This window comes from Prunus persica, chromosome G2 (assembly GCF_000346465.2).
Source record: "Prunus persica cultivar Lovell chromosome G2, Prunus_persica_NCBIv2, whole genome shotgun sequence".
In the NCBI taxonomy this organism is placed as follows: Eukaryota; Viridiplantae; Streptophyta; class Magnoliopsida; order Rosales; family Rosaceae; genus Prunus; species Prunus persica.
The window spans coordinates 3,906,990-3,924,144 of record NC_034010.1 but is presented as its reverse complement, the minus strand read 5'-3'; the positions used below and the strand labels follow the sequence as shown (position 1 = coordinate 3,924,144).

The 17,155-nt window shown below is 36.5% G+C and overlaps 2 protein-coding genes across 5 annotated transcripts; both read right to left on the bottom strand.

Annotated features, from left to right (window-relative positions):
- LOC18785538 (transcription initiation factor TFIID subunit 13) lies at positions 2,753-5,349 on the bottom strand. Of its 3 annotated transcripts, none has more exons than XM_020557553.1 (6): positions 5,179-5,349; positions 4,742-4,907; positions 4,604-4,641; positions 4,336-4,395; positions 4,173-4,247; positions 2,753-3,264 (listed from the first exon to the last, which is right to left on the bottom strand). In XM_020557553.1, the coding sequence occupies exons 2-6, from the start codon at positions 4,842-4,844 to the stop codon at positions 3,088-3,090; spliced, it is 453 nt and encodes a 150-aa protein (XP_020413142.1). In that variant the 5' UTR covers positions 4,845-4,907; positions 5,179-5,349; the 3' UTR covers positions 2,753-3,087. The 3 variants fall into 3 exon arrangements, with proteins under 3 accessions (XP_020413142.1, XP_020413143.1, XP_007218555.1); XM_020557554.1 differs by having other exon boundaries at positions 4,742-4,878; XM_007218493.2 differs by having other exon boundaries at positions 4,742-4,854; positions 5,179-5,347.
- LOC18787241 (putative amidohydrolase YtcJ) lies at positions 5,623-15,545 on the bottom strand. Of its 2 annotated transcripts, none has more exons than XM_007218924.2 (16): positions 15,129-15,545; positions 14,062-15,052; positions 13,824-13,969; positions 12,721-12,822; positions 11,661-11,733; positions 10,884-10,990; positions 10,676-10,799; positions 9,691-9,885; positions 9,242-9,327; positions 8,645-8,752; positions 8,263-8,358; positions 8,082-8,180; positions 7,892-7,966; positions 7,263-7,394; positions 7,030-7,145; positions 5,623-6,083 (listed from the first exon to the last, which is right to left on the bottom strand). In XM_007218924.2, the coding sequence occupies exons 2-16, from the start codon at positions 14,147-14,149 to the stop codon at positions 5,909-5,911; spliced, it is 1,722 nt and encodes a 573-aa protein (XP_007218986.2). In that variant the 5' UTR covers positions 14,150-15,052; positions 15,129-15,545; the 3' UTR covers positions 5,623-5,908. The 2 variants fall into 2 exon arrangements, with proteins under 2 accessions (XP_007218986.2, XP_020413141.1); XM_020557552.1 differs by having other exon boundaries at positions 9,242-9,300.

Genomic DNA, 17,155 nt, shown 5'->3' with positions numbered 1-17,155 from the left:
TCCTTTCTTGCCTGTAAAATCCCAGCAATCTCGTGCACTATTCACCCTTTTTCTCTATTTTCTTCTTCTGGCAGACCATTTTCACATCTTACAGAATTTCTGTCAAGCTGTCGGAAGAACATTGTTCTTTCTTTCTCTCTTCTCAGCCAAATCAGCCCGCAAACCTCTTCTTCCTCACCTTAAACATCTTCTTCCTCACCTTAAACACTCCCATTTCTCCCTAGGAAGCCATACTTACCTCTTTGGTGCTAAACTTATGATGATTTTGCTTCCATGCCACAAGCCTCTCATGCCAAGTTAGAAAATTTATCTATAAGCCTCAAGAAATCATCTGTAAGATGTTGTTATTTTCATTGATGAAGGTAACGAAGGTGTTTCCTAAGGCATCTCAGTCCTTTCGAAGCATTCTCGGGGCTTGATCTTCAAACTCAGGCTCAAGGGGCAATTTCATCCATCTGCCCTTTACGGCAGCCCAGCCCGTTTGTAACTGCCGGAAGAAAAAAGCCCCTACAGACCCAAGGCATCAATGTGATACCAGTCGAAGGCTCTCCAATGCTTAAGTAAGTACGGAGTGAATAGTAATCTGGACAGAGTAATGGCTAAGTTTGCCGAAAGATCCAGTTACCTCCATTTTGGAACTTGTACCCCTTTTATAAGTCTTAGGAGGTATGCATGTTGTGTAGAATTTTGATGTGGGACTGTAGACATTTACTGTGAGCTCCACTTGTCCGTTGGATGCTGGGGGTCTGATCTCTCACTCAGCAATCAGGGGGTGCTGAATGTTGTCTTATTGATTCCCTCTTTTGTCCACATGTCGTTCCTTTATTGGTGCGTTAGTTGTGGTATAAACACTTCTTAAAAATTAGATAGTTAAATTCAAGAAATAAACTTGTAAGCACACAAGGTTAATGTATATATAGCTAAGGTAAGAATAAGGTCGATCCCAAAGAAATTGAATTAATTCTCAAGTTTTTGTGAATTATAAACTAACTTAAGCCTTTATTTATAGTTAAATAACTAAAACGTTGAGTGAATGGAACAATAATAAAAAGGAAAACACGAGGAAAACAAGAACAAACAAATTAAATCCTAAGTTACTCCAAACACCCTAACCAATAAACTTTAAACTAATATACTCCTATGCTCCCTAAAGCTATGACTCAACTCAAACTTAACAAAAAAGTTTTGAAATTGGTTTCTAGAGGTTTTCTTTAAAAGAATGTTGAAAAAAAGAAAATTTAAAGACAAGATAACGGGAAAAAAACGCGAATTGAATAAGGTTGTGAACGATTTTAATGGGGCTTTTTCAAGACAACAATTTGACCATTCTCTGTTTTTTACTTTATATATATATATATATATAATTCTACAATGCTAAGAAATTGGATAAACTAGAGAAAGTTTCCGGAACAAATCCGAAAGCACTTCAATGCCATCCTCTATTGATACGGAAGATGCATGGGCTTAACCTACAAATATAAAGAGCACAATTAGTTTAGAGGAACAATTAAAATGTAGCTTTTCACACATATAACATTTCTAAAGTCAAAATTTGAATTACTATCATGCAAAACATATCTCGCCTTGTTCATACATTGTTTTCCGTTTTGGGGTCATGCTCCCATTCACCATCAGGCTAATTTCCATGTTTGTGACATCAAAGTTTATGTGACTTTGATTTAGAGTTATGTGTCTCATTCTTGCATTTATAATTTCTCGTTCTTCATACCATAAAGTGTTTGCTTAGATTGGTGCAATAGTTTGCCTTTTACTAGTTTTCTATTTTATGCCCGTTTGGTTCAATGGGAAATGAGACTTGGGGATGAGAAATTAATTGTTTTCCCATGTTGGTAAGTCCAGGCATAAGAAATTGTTGCCTGGCCCATGAAAAAATATAGGGGAAAGTGAAGCCATCCTCCTAACTTGGGTTTTGTTTTCCTTCCTCATGGAAAAGTTCGGGAAAATGAGCCAATATTAAATAAACATTTTTCATGACCATTTTATCCCCATTAACAATTTAGAATTACAATATGTCATTAAATGCATTCTTTTTTTACAGTCTCAATCTCTTGGACTACAAGAGTCCAAGAGATTGTGGTCACCCACCGTTGGATATTAATCCAATGGTTCAAAAAAGTTTCTTAAAAGGAGTGCAAGAATGAGTGAACCATTGAATTTACATCCAACGGTGAGTGACGACAAATCTCTTGGACCCTTGTAGTCCAAGAGATCAGGACTGTCTTTTTTTATTTGATTTAATATGGGTATAATTGAAAATTTATAGAAACTTTGTTTTTCATTCTTACTCAAAACAAAATGGGAAAGAAAATAAAGTGATATCTCTTTATTACTTTCACAGCATTACCAAACGTGGGAAATGACATGAGAAATGATTTCCCCTCAAATTCGTTCCTTGACCCTTGTTCACAGCTTGTTCTGAAACTTAAGAGTTCTTTTCCTTTCAATTGTACGTATGTTTGGTCATGTTTAAGTTTCAATAGCTTGGAGAGTTTATTTCAGCAATTTAAAAATATTTGCTTTTTTTCCCCCTTCGTAGTAATAATGTGGGTACCTACGAAAATGTTTAACAGCAGCCGTGCACAATATGGACTATGCTACACTTTCTGCTTTTATTTTTATTTTTATGATATCAAATTAGCATGATTTTTTATGATCCAGCATTTGTGGAAGAACTTGGACTCTGTGTTGACCTGATTTTTTGTAGGTGCAATGTGAAGATCCTGATCACATATGCTTATAGAAAAATGCAACTTATCCACACCATATCATCACTATTTAAAAGGAAAACCACACCACATGAGCATCCCAATCTGCTACAAAGGTTGATGAAAAAGAAAGAAAAAAGACTGGTAAAACCGTTGGGAAACTTGCCAATCTGGTAAAACCATACCAGATGAACATGCCAATCTGCAACATCAGAATGCTGCCAAGTGTTGTGTGTTGGATCTTTCCTGAATCCGGCTATCTAATCCTGGACACTAAATGGCTAAGATTAAATGAAACAAGACCAATTTCCCTAAAGAAAATGATCACCAGGAGACAAGTTTAAGTAGAAATACTCCCATGTCACTCCGTTGACCCGAGTTTATCTTCATCTGCCTCAAAAGCCTTCCTCATCTTCTCTTCATCAGTCTCAAAAGCCTTCCTCAGCTTCTCTTCATCTGTCTCAAAAGCCTTCCTTGCCTGTTTCAGCTCTTCATTCATAGACAGCAATTCTCTACAGCGGTTAAGCTTCGGAAAGTCCTGGAGAGTTTACCACATTTATATTAGTGTTTGCATCAGCTGAAAGAACGTAATAACAAATCACATTTTAACTATCATTTATCCCATGCTTTTAAAAGCAACGTGCCAGGTAAAGCTTTCATATTATCCAAGTAATTCCAATGTACAATGTAAAAGAAAGGAAGTTACATTGCAGACTATTCTGATCAACTTTTAACCAAAAACCAAGTGGGAGTGTAATAAAGTTGTTAGATGGGCTATAAAACATCACATGAGTATTCTTATTATTATTAGAATATATGATTTGAGGCCAGCCATAAACTGTAATCACAATAGGAACGTGCGCTTCCTAGATAGTCAACCCAAAGGTTAGGGGGCAATTTTGTAAACACTCTGGTAAGATACAACAAATTGGCATGCAATTGACACGAGACGACAACTTTGTGTCAGGACTTTTTTAACACAATAAAGTATCATGATATATTCATGTACAACACAGAATTGACAAAAAATCGAAACTGTATGAAAATAACCCAAAAAAGGCACGAAACTAACATGAAATTGGCAAGAATTAATGCAAAATAACTATGTAAATAACAAAATAACCTTCTGAAAATAACTTCAACGTGACAATCATGTAATAAATGAGCCGTGTTAGTTTCATGCTATCAATTTTAATGAATGTGTTGTCGTCTCATGCCAACATAACACAATATCGTATCATGTCATGTTCAACTCCTTTTTTTTTTTTTCCTATCGTGTTAGTCAAAAGCACGAGGAATAGCAACCCCTACATAAAGTGAAACAAAAACTATTGACAAGTTGGTTAAAAGTACCTCACTTTCAATATCCAGAACATGAATCCAAGTGGCATAAAAGAAAATTCCCACACAACCAAATTATGCAGTGGAAAGAAATTTATATGATACCTTGCGAATTAGATACAGAAAATCCTCAACTGATAACTTTCCCCTCTTTGATCCAATATCTTGGGCTTTATGTACCTGCAAAAATGTTGCATATTTGGGTTTAATACCTGGCATAGAATCTCATTAGCATGATAAATAGTAACAACCTCTGAGAAATGCTTACCAAATCTGTGATATATTCCACAACAATATCCTCCATAAGTGCCACACTTTCTGGGAGAGGCTGAAAGCAACAGAAAACAATTTCTTTATGGATCAGTCAATTTTATTCACCAAAGAAACCAAAGAAGAACAGAACCAGAGGTTCAGTTCCAAAGAGACCACAACAACCGTGTGCTACATGCCAATATCCAAATTAGTGTCATCTATATAAATATCACACGACATACTGAGAAAAGACTCAACTCTCAAAATTTGATATTGCTACATACATTTTGATCGTCTCCAAAACCATACATCATGTGCTGCACTGCAACATCCAGAAAAAGAACAATATAAACATTTATGAATAAAACCCAGAAAGGCTAAATTGGCATAGAGTTTCTGTTAAACACAACGACCATACATACATTCTTTTTGAAACACTCCCCGTTTTCGCTTAAATGAAGTTTCGGATGGCTGCGAGGATCCAGCTTTCGATTTTGAGGACTGCCCTCCAGCAGGGTTGTTCATCTTCTAAACCCTGAAAATATGCTCCCGAAAGTCACTATAATCATACACCACGGAACAATTACGCTAATAACAACATAACAGAACTGAATTAGAACTTAATCGAATTCTTCCACTTAATAATTCCAAGAACAAAGCCATTACAAGAACGATGAAATTGACGAAGCACGTAAAGAGAATAACAACAGTAATCAAGAATAAATCCGACCCAGACTTCAGACAAAATTAAATCGAATAAACTAAAATCGTGGAAATTCAAATAAGTGAAACCCTAGGGCACTGTTTGGTTTGAACGAGAGAATTAGAGGGAAAAACAAGAACTACAAAAGAAAATTACCTCGTCAGATCTTCAGAACGCTAAATTCCAATTACAAAAGGAGCAGGACAGAGAGAGAGACTTGCTTTGCTAGATCAGAAAGGCGCCTATATACCAGCGTTTTGAAATGGACCAATTTTATATCTTACCGTTTTCGATCGTTACGGCCACACGAGACACAAAAGTATATTGACAGGCACCCGAACATATACTATTGACACCCAGGATGAAAGTTTGTTTTTTTGTTTTTATTTAAATAACTAGGACCGACTATCTTTTTATTTTTGCTAGATGGAAAATGGAAAGTGAGAGGGGTCGGATCACCTAGCTAGTAGGTCACTTTCAATTTACCCCCTAAATTTTGTGTTTTTTAGAATAATTATTATTCAAACTATTATGAATAGCGAATTTATCGCTTACTGTCAAGTTTCTTCACATTTCATTCAAGTTGTTAAAAACAGTCACTTACCCCATCAATTTTCTTTTGAAGAAAAAAAGTGAATGATAGGCGTACAAAAGTTCATTTTCAAGCAGAATCTGAAACGTTTCCTAGCTCAATGGGTTATATTGTACAAATCAGACAAACCTTTGATCCCTCATATAGACTACATCTTCTAGAGTGCTTTTCAAAGGACATCATATACATACTACTTCTGCTCACTATATAAACCTAAAATGTTGGGCTATTCCCTCTTTTCTTAAACCTATGTTTTCTGTAGAAAGTGTAATTTATCTTCCAGATTATAGGCTTTCAGGGATAGGCCTGTACACCACCAACATATGTAGCTTCAATGGATGCAGATCCTTCAACCACGACATCATCCCATGAGTCCCTGGACAGTATGACAAAATCTGCTAGTTTCCCCGGCGACAGGGACCCCAAATCGCTGTCAAGAAAGCATGCACGAGCAGCTGAAAGAGTGTACCTGCCATGTATCAGGTGGAAGTGTAACACAGTGGTAAGTGTGAGTCGAAACACGACAAAGTAACGTTGATCAGTTGAAAAAGCAACAAAGAAATCGATAAATGAACAACTGGAACTACTAATTAAGAGAAAAAGACCGTCCCTCTAATGAAAAAACATATTGGAAAGAAACAAATTTGGTTCCTCACTCTATTTGTCTAGCGCTGGACACTATCTAATCAGCTTAGCATCCACTACCATGAAAAGAGTATATCAGAACAAATCATTTTATAAAATAAAATACTAGGTAAGCATGATGACCGTTTCTTTCAGGCCACAGTCAGATGGCCACAACAACTACAAGAAAATTAAAACTACCCAAACATAAATGGTGGGAGACAGGAGAAAGTATAATATGAGTTCTACTCATATAGGCCTTGTTGTAAGTGATATGGTCAGAGGTGGCTCTTTCCTCACCACCATCACCATGTACTTCTTTGCCCTTTCCGGAAAGCTTGTAATTTCTTTTCCAATATCCAATCCCATCATCCGTCAAATCTTGACAGCGTCTTATCCCTTTGAGCTGAACACAGCACACCTGATCCCTTCCCCGGGGGTTATAGAAATAATTACAACTCCTAGATTACCTAAATTTTTGTTTCACCTTAGAGTGCCCTGGTAACAGAAGATTTCTGAAAATTCTACCAACCAAATATGGTAGAGAGATTAAAAGGGTTTGCCCTCAACAATTATAAACTAGTGAACTTTTATGTCAGAAACTGGCATAGGCAGACAAGGCCCATTCGAATGGGCCTTCACCACAAGTATATCAGCTGTCTGGTTAGCTAACTTGGCGCATTCTTAGTGACTTTGGATATGGGCCTCGCACATCAAAGAACGTGAGTCACCTAAATAGCAGTCTAAAAATAGATGATATCTCAAGGATCAAATGTTTCAATGTTGCTTACGCCTTCAATGCGTCATTCAATGAAAGGGTCTCTGAGGGAATCCAAGCAATATCCCAACCAGGGGGTATCCTTTTCATTGCTGTCTTAATGCCACCTAATGGATTAATATCTGCCACCTGCAAAATCAGCACCATTCTGAAATTTACAAAACATATCACACTAAACAAAAAGTATCAGAGAGCCTTGCGATACTTAGGCCTAAAAAATATATCCATGAGAGTCATTATACTTACAGGCCAGTCAGAACCAAATGCCAATTGTCCATTGCTAGCCAAGAGAGACCGGAACAAATAAGATCCCTTCTGAGCCCTATCTATCCCAAGTTTTTTTGTTGCAGACTCAGCATCATCTAATAGGTGCTCTGGCTATGGGGAATTGGTGTTCGAGTATGTTATTAAAATTAAATTTATGCACAGGAACAAAGAATAATGATAATCACTGAAGACATTTTAAAATAAAAAAAATAAAAACTTTTAAGTAGATTATTGTATAAAGCCCAAATGTCAGGCAGCCTGTGTATGCAAGAAGAAAAGACTTCATCCCTATGCAGAAAGTGATCCAAGTGTCATTATGAAAGCACGGTAACATGTGATCCCACACGAAGCATGTATAAATCTACACCTCTCTCTTGTATTTAAAATTTAACGAGTAGAAGTCCCCTATCCCAAACTCCTACACACTCAGAAATAAACATGGTAGCAGTCTGAAAAGGTAGGTCCGCTTGGATGCAAATAATCAGAATGTTGTTGAAACATGAACTTTGAACCATCACAAAATAATTCCCACAAATCACTGTGCTTGCAGCCCCATTACCCTAAGAAAGATTAATAAATAAATATAAAAAGACTAGTGCGGGTCAAACCTGTACTGAAGCAACAATCCCTAGTTTACCAAATCGGGCTGGTGTCTCAGGTGCCAGATGCTGGGCATGCTCAATCTGAAAGCAATTTTTTCCTTGGTCATGCAAAACAATAACTAAAAGGGAATAATAAAAACCTGTGAAAATTTATGCTGCTGCTGAGCCACTATCGTTGCATGAGCAAAATCTTTACCCTGAATCTTCGATCCCTCACTCCATTTGTAGAAAACACTGACTCATACATGTCAAGGATCAAGTCATTTGCTCTATCACCTATAGCATGAATAGCAACCTGAACACAATGTAAAGGAAATTTTAGTAGTACGAGTACATTTATGTCATGTAGGGACAGTTCCAAAGAGATAAGACAACACCTGAAGCCCAACTCTATCTGAAGCCAAGGTCAGGTTGAGGAGACTTTCATTATCTATCACTTGTAAGCCATAATTATGAGGCTCATCAGCATATGGCTACAGATTTAAAAGACAAATATTAGGAAAACAATATATTGACTGGCTAAGCAAAAAAAGCTACTTCCTATCACAGAGGAAGCAACAGTTTGAAGCAAATTAGATAAGCTCACTACAAAAAATTCCTAACTTTCCAATGACACTTCCCCTCTCTCAACAACAATAGAAAGAGACACAACAAAGATATACAAAAATAAATGGAAGTGGCCACAGTCAATGGATTTCAAATTTTTTATTCTTAATTTACTAAAAACAAATGCAGATGCCCAAGTACCATCGTTCTCACCTCATAAAACAGTGCACTATTAGAACCCAACGACCCATCAGCAAAAGCTTTAACACCACCCAAGTAAATCCATTGGCTCATGGTATGGCCAACTTTGGTAATAAGATTCTGAAAAGGAAAATACAACTCTAAGAGAAAAAATAAATGACAACAAAATTGAAAACATCTAATGAAGTTCATAACTAGATTCGTTAGATAAAAACAGAATATTCTAGAAAGTAAGTTGTCCAATGCAAAAACTTGACATCTCCACTTGGTCAAACAAGAGATATAAGAATCCAGAATTACTTATGTATGAAACACAAAAGCTGCAATGTCAAAAGTCTTCATTGCAGGAAACAAAAGAAGAGTATAGATAATTAACTCACACACATTTCTGATATGGAAAAAATATGAAAAACTTAAATAAATAAATAATAGTGCAATTGCTGAAAATGTTTAAAATAATTGCTCTCTGTAAAACACATTGACAAGGAGAATCGTTAATATGTCAACATAAAGGCCAAACATATGAACAATCATTCCTTAACACTATCAGGTTGAGAATAAATTGAAGTAATATTAAACTCCAAAGAAGAAACCTATAAGAACCCATACATGTAACTGTAACCAAGTCTCCAATGGAAAAAATAAGCAGACCCTAATCATCATCTTCCCTGAAGAATCAGCCCATTTATAAACATCTGCAATAAGTAATAAAATGTGAAAAATAAAAAGTACCAAAAAAAAACATTTTAAGCAGCATGAGTAATTAAAAATATTAATATCAGTATGGGTGCATCTTATTGTTCTTAGGATATAATAAATTTGAGTTGTAATAAATCATCTAACTAGACACTCATCTTTTTTTAGAATATCGTTTTAAATTCTTAATATTTGATCACAACAGGTCATTTAAGAATTGCCTTAAGTTTTGTCATCAGTTTGGTAAGGATGATGGTGATTCCTTAACATGACCAATGAATTCAAGTGAACCAATAAACTAGAAGAATAATGTTTCAATTCACAAGACATCCAAAGAAACCCTTCAGAAACATAATGCAAACCTGAAAAATCGTCCCAGGAAAGCTTCACCGATGTCCCAGGAAAGTATCTACCAACATCAACAACTGTTGTCACACCCCTCATCAAGGCATGATTGCTGGCTCTACTCAAAGCTTCCCTCCGCTCCTCTACTGACACCTCCGGAATGGATAGAAGGAGAAGTTTCATTGCAGAATCAATCAGCAATCCAGTAGGTTCTGCATAACGATGAGTTGGATGATAAGTAATTTCTCCCAGTAGCTGTTACTTATCTAAAGATGTAAACAACCAGAAAACAGATGAAAAGGCGGACAAATTCAATCTACTTTTAGATTTAAAAAAGAAAAAAGAAAAAAAAGATTCTCCTATGTCTTTGTCATCATTTTAGAGTGATAATCCCTTGTAGTGCAATTAATCTCTCTCGGGAGACTTTTGAATTGCATGTAATAAATGCTCGCTTGAGGTGTAGATCTGGATATGATGAACTTCTTATCCATCCTACTTCCATAGTTGTTAATAAATTTCGGGTTTCTTTTTAGAAAGAAATAAAATAAAATCTATCCAACAGTTGTCCAAGGCTTCTTCCTAATGTTAAGGTTGTCAGAATCCATATAAATAGGTCCTAATTGTGACTCCAGTGTCAAGTCAATCACTATGATTTGTAGGTACAATACGGATGTCATTTTATAACTTGATATGGGTTGTCAAATATGGAAATCCCAAAACATGTAAGGGACAGCCATGCATGTTTTTTCATTAAGGGCCACTAATAGTAAATAATTATGTATTCTTGTTGTAATTTACCATTTTTACAGAAAGACTTAAAACTTTTGCAATCTTCTTGAATAAATCAAGCAAATTATTGGGACGTGGGTAACAAAAATGTCATGTCCACAAATATCCAACACCCTCAACACTTCCATGTCGGTTGTTATATCCAAAGAATTGAAAAGATTCAGGATGGCCCACTGAAAGCATCTATGACATATGAACGCAGTTAAATAATACCTCCACTGGTGAATCTCACAATTGTTCCACCATTTGGATCTTCTGATGAAGTTGTAATCCCAGCCAACTTGAGTGCAACTGAATTAGCCAAGCCCATATGGCCATCCATCCTCGACAGCCAAACCTGTAAAATAATGTATATTAATGAAATAAAAATACTATTGTGAAAACTATCAAAGCACCCGAAATTCATTTGGTTATGACTTACAGGATTGTAAGGTGTGATGTCGTCAACCCAAGAGGCCATCGGCAATTCCCCTCCCCAAAGATCATTGTTCCATCCACCACCCAAAATCCAGGAACCTTTATTTGCATCTGATTTTTCATTTGATTTTCTTTCAAATACGAGATTTCAAAAGACTATACAATTTAACAAACACAATAATATTTATTTTGGAAACATTCAATGGCTATTTCAGAACATCCATTTTATAAGAATTTTAGGCATTGCCAATGATGCTCTGTCTGCACAACTGCTTTTCATAATTAAAAGTGATTTATATCAGATTGTTAGTCGTAGTCATCATCAATAAATACTCCCTCTCCAGAACTATTTTTGCAGGCTAAATGGTGATCAACAAACACATAAAGAAGAGTGATTAATGGTTTAATATTTCTTACTAAATGAAACGCCCTACCTTTTATTCTATGACCTTTAACATCTACGTGGCCAGTTTAATTGTTTGAATTTAACTCCTGTCTGCTTCACATATGTTCTTACAATAACTTATGGAGCTTCCATATTGCCCATCCTAAAGCTTGGGAGAAGAGCCCCTAACTCTTGATTAACAACTGGAATCGTAACAATTTTACATTAGGACTTCACAGCCAAACCTTCAAAAAAGAACAATCAAAGATTTTGGCACATACTTTGTGCATTTTTCTAACTCAAACAAGAATATGAATAGACATGTCTAGCATGACATTCCTGTGTCTATAAGTTGCATGATAAATTGAGAAAATTATAAAAAGGCAGGGAACTGACTTCTCACTGCTTCTTTGATCCGCCTCACAAATTCATCTTTTTGACTTACGCCTCGTAGTTCCACACGCGCCATCTGTTTTCCAATCAGGAAAATTTCGAATGCATATATAGAAACTTCAATTAAGCAAAGGAAAATAGATAAATAATAAATCATTTGGTTATTGTACAAAGTTATGTTACACAAATTTTGCCCAAAAAAAAAAAAGATGGAAGGTTGGAAACACAGTTTAAATACTCGTGAAGCATTGAAGTTGTTGAATGAAAGTTTCAGACATTATAGATTTCCCGACAGTACAAACCTGAGTGTTCAAACTAGTTCAAGCCAGACAGTTCACAGATTTATTGAAATTTTCACATAAATGAACACACACACATAACACAAACTCGTAGTGGCATATCCAATGAATCAAATTGAAATCTGGAAAAAATAAAAATTCAAATATGTAACACACTTCAACAACAGTTTGAAATGGAAGATGCATGATGCAAGGAACTCAAGCCTTGAACAATTGATGTGTAATGGGGTTTTCGAGTTGTTCAGCATTCATTTCAAGGCTTTGGGGAAGGGGAGGAGAGCCAAAACCTTGTGGGGCAGTCTGGTGTTAGCTATATTTTTGGTAATTTGTCTAGTATTAGCCATCTTTTGGGTAATTTGGATGGAGCAGAATAGGAGAATTTTAAGGATTACAAAGGGGTGGGAGTGGAAGATCTTTTGAGTTGAGTTGGATGTTGGTCAGCATTGTGGGCATCAGTTTATGTATACTTCAGGGGGATTCCTTATTCATCTATTCTGTCGGATTTGTTAGCTGTGGTTCAGTTTGTTCTATGATGATGTGTATCTTACTGTCAGATATTGTGTTTTGGTGTTTTGTTTCTTATGCTAAGTTGTCTGTGGATGTCCCATCCACATCGTTCTACATAGCTTTTGTTTGAAATAAAGCATGTTTCTCCTCCAAAAAAAAATTTAATTGTTTCATTACAGACAGTAGTTTCTCAAGGGCAAAAAGAGCATATAATATTCGAAACAAGATCAATTTTAACTATGGCACTTGTGCCATACCTGGAGTCCACCAGAAATCAGATGCACGTGGGAATCAATAAATCCAGGTACAACAATCTTTCCCATAAGATCTAACTCCTTGGTACCATCTCCAACCATATCCTGCATTTGAATGAATGTATAAGGGAAGGGTATTTTTACAATTTACTGGATTAAATACTTTTGTTGGAAACTAACAACAAAATCCATATGATGCAATGAAGAGGTTATAAGGTTTGCCAGAATGACAGAAAAGATAATACATATAAGAGACCACAAAATCCATATAAGTAGATAAAAGAAACATAGAAAGATAGAAAAGACAACACCTGAATGGGCCATCCAAAACCTACGGACACGCAACTTTGAAATTAGACAAAAACAATGTAGTGGTCAACAATAACAGCAAAATATCAATCAAGCTGTTTAGATAAACAGACGGAAAATTACACAGTTTCTTGGAAAAGTAAGGAGGTAAAATACACTTCATAGTTGAGTAAATGGACCATTCTCACAGAGGATCCATTAGTCGAGGATCATAGTAAGATGAACCACAGATCATTACAGTTTGCAGACCAAGATAAGGAATGTGGCTTCTTATAACATAGAAAAGTTATGCAATCATACTAATTGTACCTATGTTTCTCTAGCCTCATGAGAATTTAGTGAAACCCCCTGAAACAACACTTCTCAGTTTCTGGTTGACCATCAATGAAAATGGATTTTCCGAGAGTTACATTTCATCATATATAGTCACCCTCAAACCCCTACTTTCAGAAATTTTCAGACAATTAAAACATTACCATTTTAAGAATCTTAAAAAACCCACTCAAACAATAATTTTGACTCTCCTACTAGCAATCATAATATTACCATCTTTTTACATGGCTTCCACTGTTTCACGCAATAAGAATAACTTGAAAAGGTTTTCTTTCTCACAACTTCTTTCTCATAACAATAGTAAGTACCTACCCACTAGCTATTCGGATTCAATGCAACAAAATTTATGGCCCAAATATTTGGTTCCGAGCTGCAATCTCACAAGCATCACAAAAACCGACCAATACATTCAATTCTTAAGAAGGAGGGAGGTAAGGAGCGAGGCAAAGAAGCAAATGGTGAACCTTAATAGAGGAGTAGTTGCCCACTCGCAGAACCCTTCCGCTGCGGACGGCCATGGAATCGGCGAAAGGGAGAGACTCGTCACTGGTGTATATCTTGGCATTTTTCACCACCAAGTCCGCCATTGGAGACCTCCAACTTAACAACTCTGGAAAAAAAAAAAAAAATCGAAGTATCCAAATTTCAGATCAAAACTGAAACTTTAAGAAGAAAGATATGATGAAAGTTTATCATTTGTACGGTGGTTGGGTTTGAGAAGAGGAAGAGAGGCTATAATGGCGAGGACGACAGCTACAGAAGCAGAAACGACGGTGAGAAAGTTGTTCATTTTCGAAATTTGGAGAAGGAAGAGTGGCTCAAGTTTCAGTCCAGCGGAGTGTTTGATGTAAAATCTCTCCCCCTCAACGTACGGTTACAATTTCTACGTGTCAAAAGTAGAAGAAATTTTTAGGATTTTGGGTCGGATCGGATTTCATTGGGTCGAATCCATAACAAGCTGACCCATTTCTTAACGGATTGAGTCAAATGTGTACTCGTAAAACTCAGTAAACTTAACACCCACTACTTTTCTCTTTTATTTTTTCACAGGCATAAGTGCTACGGGTGCTCCCTGAATCAATGATAAATTCCCACTAAACCCCTTGATCGATATTTTGTTATTTTGTGTCTCATTTTACTCTCTCACTGTCAAATCTGTTAAAAATTATATTAAAAATGCTGACGTGACATCAATGAGACTCACTATTTTACTAAACTAAATGCCATGTGTGAAGAAAAAAATTAAAAATTATCTTTAAAAAAAATTAATTTAATTATTAAAACCAAAAAATCCCAAATTCCCCTCCTCCAACCCCATTATCTCTTCCCAGTCGCCATCACCACCGCCACAACCACTCCCGACTGCTCCTCCCTCTTCTTCTCTCGCGACCCACTCCCTAAGAATATGCAACAGTCATCAAATAGTATTCCAAAGAAAAGAGGAATTGGGGTGGATCCTCGCTGGAGGTCGACGAAACGGACGGGTAGAGTTGCTATCAGGTCTAGTTGTCGCAGTTAAGAGGCTTAACTTGTCGTCAGATTCTAACGACATTCCAGCAATCAATCTCCAAAGTTAAGCCTCTTAACTGCGACAACTTGACCTGATAGCAGCTCTGCCTTGTATACTCTTCCAAACCCTCCTTTTCCAATACAGTGCTTCTCATGAAAATCATCTACGGCCTTTACAAAATCCCTGCAAAATAATCAAAATTTAAAACCTCATCCCTTCAAGAACTGTTGCAGAGTGGTTTGATTTTAAAATAACTCACCTTTAAGATCAGTCTTCTGTCAGAGTGGTAAACCCACATAGCAAGAAAGTGGTGAGTGTAGGTTTGAGTTCAGCAATTGTTCAGAATACGAGATGAGTTTTAGAGGCAGGAGGATGGGTTAATGGGGATGAAATGGATGTGAGAGTGGAGAGGGTGGAAGAGATTCCAAGTGAGAATGGGTGGAGGAAGTTTGGCTGTTATGTGATGGTGGAGAGTTTCTCCTTGAGAAGAATGGATGGAAGTTTGGCTTGGAGATCTGATTTTATGTACGCTGATAAGATTCGATGTAAATGGGAACAAGGTTTTCTTCTAGATTGCTGTCAAGGTACCAAAAACACAGATTTTAAAGTATAATTTTTATTTTTAATAGTTAAATTAAGTTTTTTAAAAGATAATTTTTAATTTTTAATTTTTTTTCTTCACACATGACACTTGGGCCAGTTTGGCATTGTTGTGCTGTGAAAATAATCGCTGTCAAATTTGCTGTGAGAGAAATCAGCTGTGAGAGAAAGTAGTTTGGCGTTTGGTAAAATTTTTGTTAAAAGTGTTGTTGGTATTGATTTTACTCATAATCAGAAAATGATTGCCGATTAATCATTAAACCCAGCTTCTCTTCGAAACTGATTCCTGCATAATCAGAAAATGAAAGCACCTCATTAGCTGCTTTCCTTTATAGCTTTCTCTCACAGCAATTTTTAACAATAAGTGATTTTCTCACAGTTTACCAAACGGGTTGGGCTTCCCAAAATTTTTAAAAAATCACTTATCACCCCAAATAAGCAATGTCAAACGAGCACTTAGTTTAGCAAAATAGTGAGTCTCATTGGTGTCACGTCAACATTTTTAACGGAATTTTTAACAGATTTAATAGTGAGGGGCAAAGTGAGACACAAAACATCAGTCAAGGAAGCAAAGTGGGTCACTTTAACTTTAAGAGGGTTTAGTGGGAATTGACAAATGTTTCAGGGGGCATTGTAGCACTTAAGCCTTTTTTTATATTAATATTATTATTCTTGATAGTAATTTTTTTATACAATCGATAGTCTAAGAGCTCGCTTGTGACTAATTCTCTAGGATATGAAAATTCAAACTTGAATGCAAGAGACCGGATTTTGACTAACTAACTTAACTCACGTGTGCATTCTTGATAGTAATTTGACGTTTGTTCTGTAATGCATTAGCAGTTCTTTTCACCTAGCTCATAAAAATCAGGGAGTTTCTTGGTCAACAATAAACTCAATTTATAACTTCTAATGTAACTTCCTTTTGGGGTAAATAATCCTGAACTCAATTTCAGATCGAAATTTTAAATGACTTTGCCCCTTGAATCACATGTTTAATTGCAGGAGGTCCCAATTAATGGCAGATGGTTTAAAAAGTTATATCCCACCATTTGGGATACTCAAGGTGTTCCTGGAATTACAGCAGCAGATTATGTTTATAGTGTTAGCATGGACCTGAACGTCATGACCAGCTAGTGGTTATTAGAATCTTACTAGTTTCGAGTCAGAACAGTTGTGTATTAAAATAGCTACACAAGTGTTAGCCAATTTAATGGCTCTCTCTTTCCTATTAAAAATTTGTGGGGCAGTCAGATATCAGACTATGGTCCAAGTATTGCATATTGATTGTTTATACCGAAATAAACGGCCTATTACCATCGAACACGTGGATAGGATCGATTCTGATCAACGGACCTCTTCGGCATGCTCCCTACCGAAGCCATCTATCTTGGCCCCTTTCACCATCAGACACGTGCCATGCTCACAATTCATGTCCAGAGTCCCACATCGGAAATATGAGCACAGTGCACACCTCCCAAGGCCTATATAAGGAGACCCATATCCCCAAAAAGAAGGGATCAGAACTAACGGTACGCTATCGTGTGATCTGTCAGTTAAACTTTACTAAATCCGTACTTACTTGAGCATCGGAGAGCCTTCGGCCGGTACCGCACCGGTACCCCAAGGATTTACCGAACGTGTCCTTTGTAGGTACTCACCCCTCTGGAGTAGATCACTTACCGA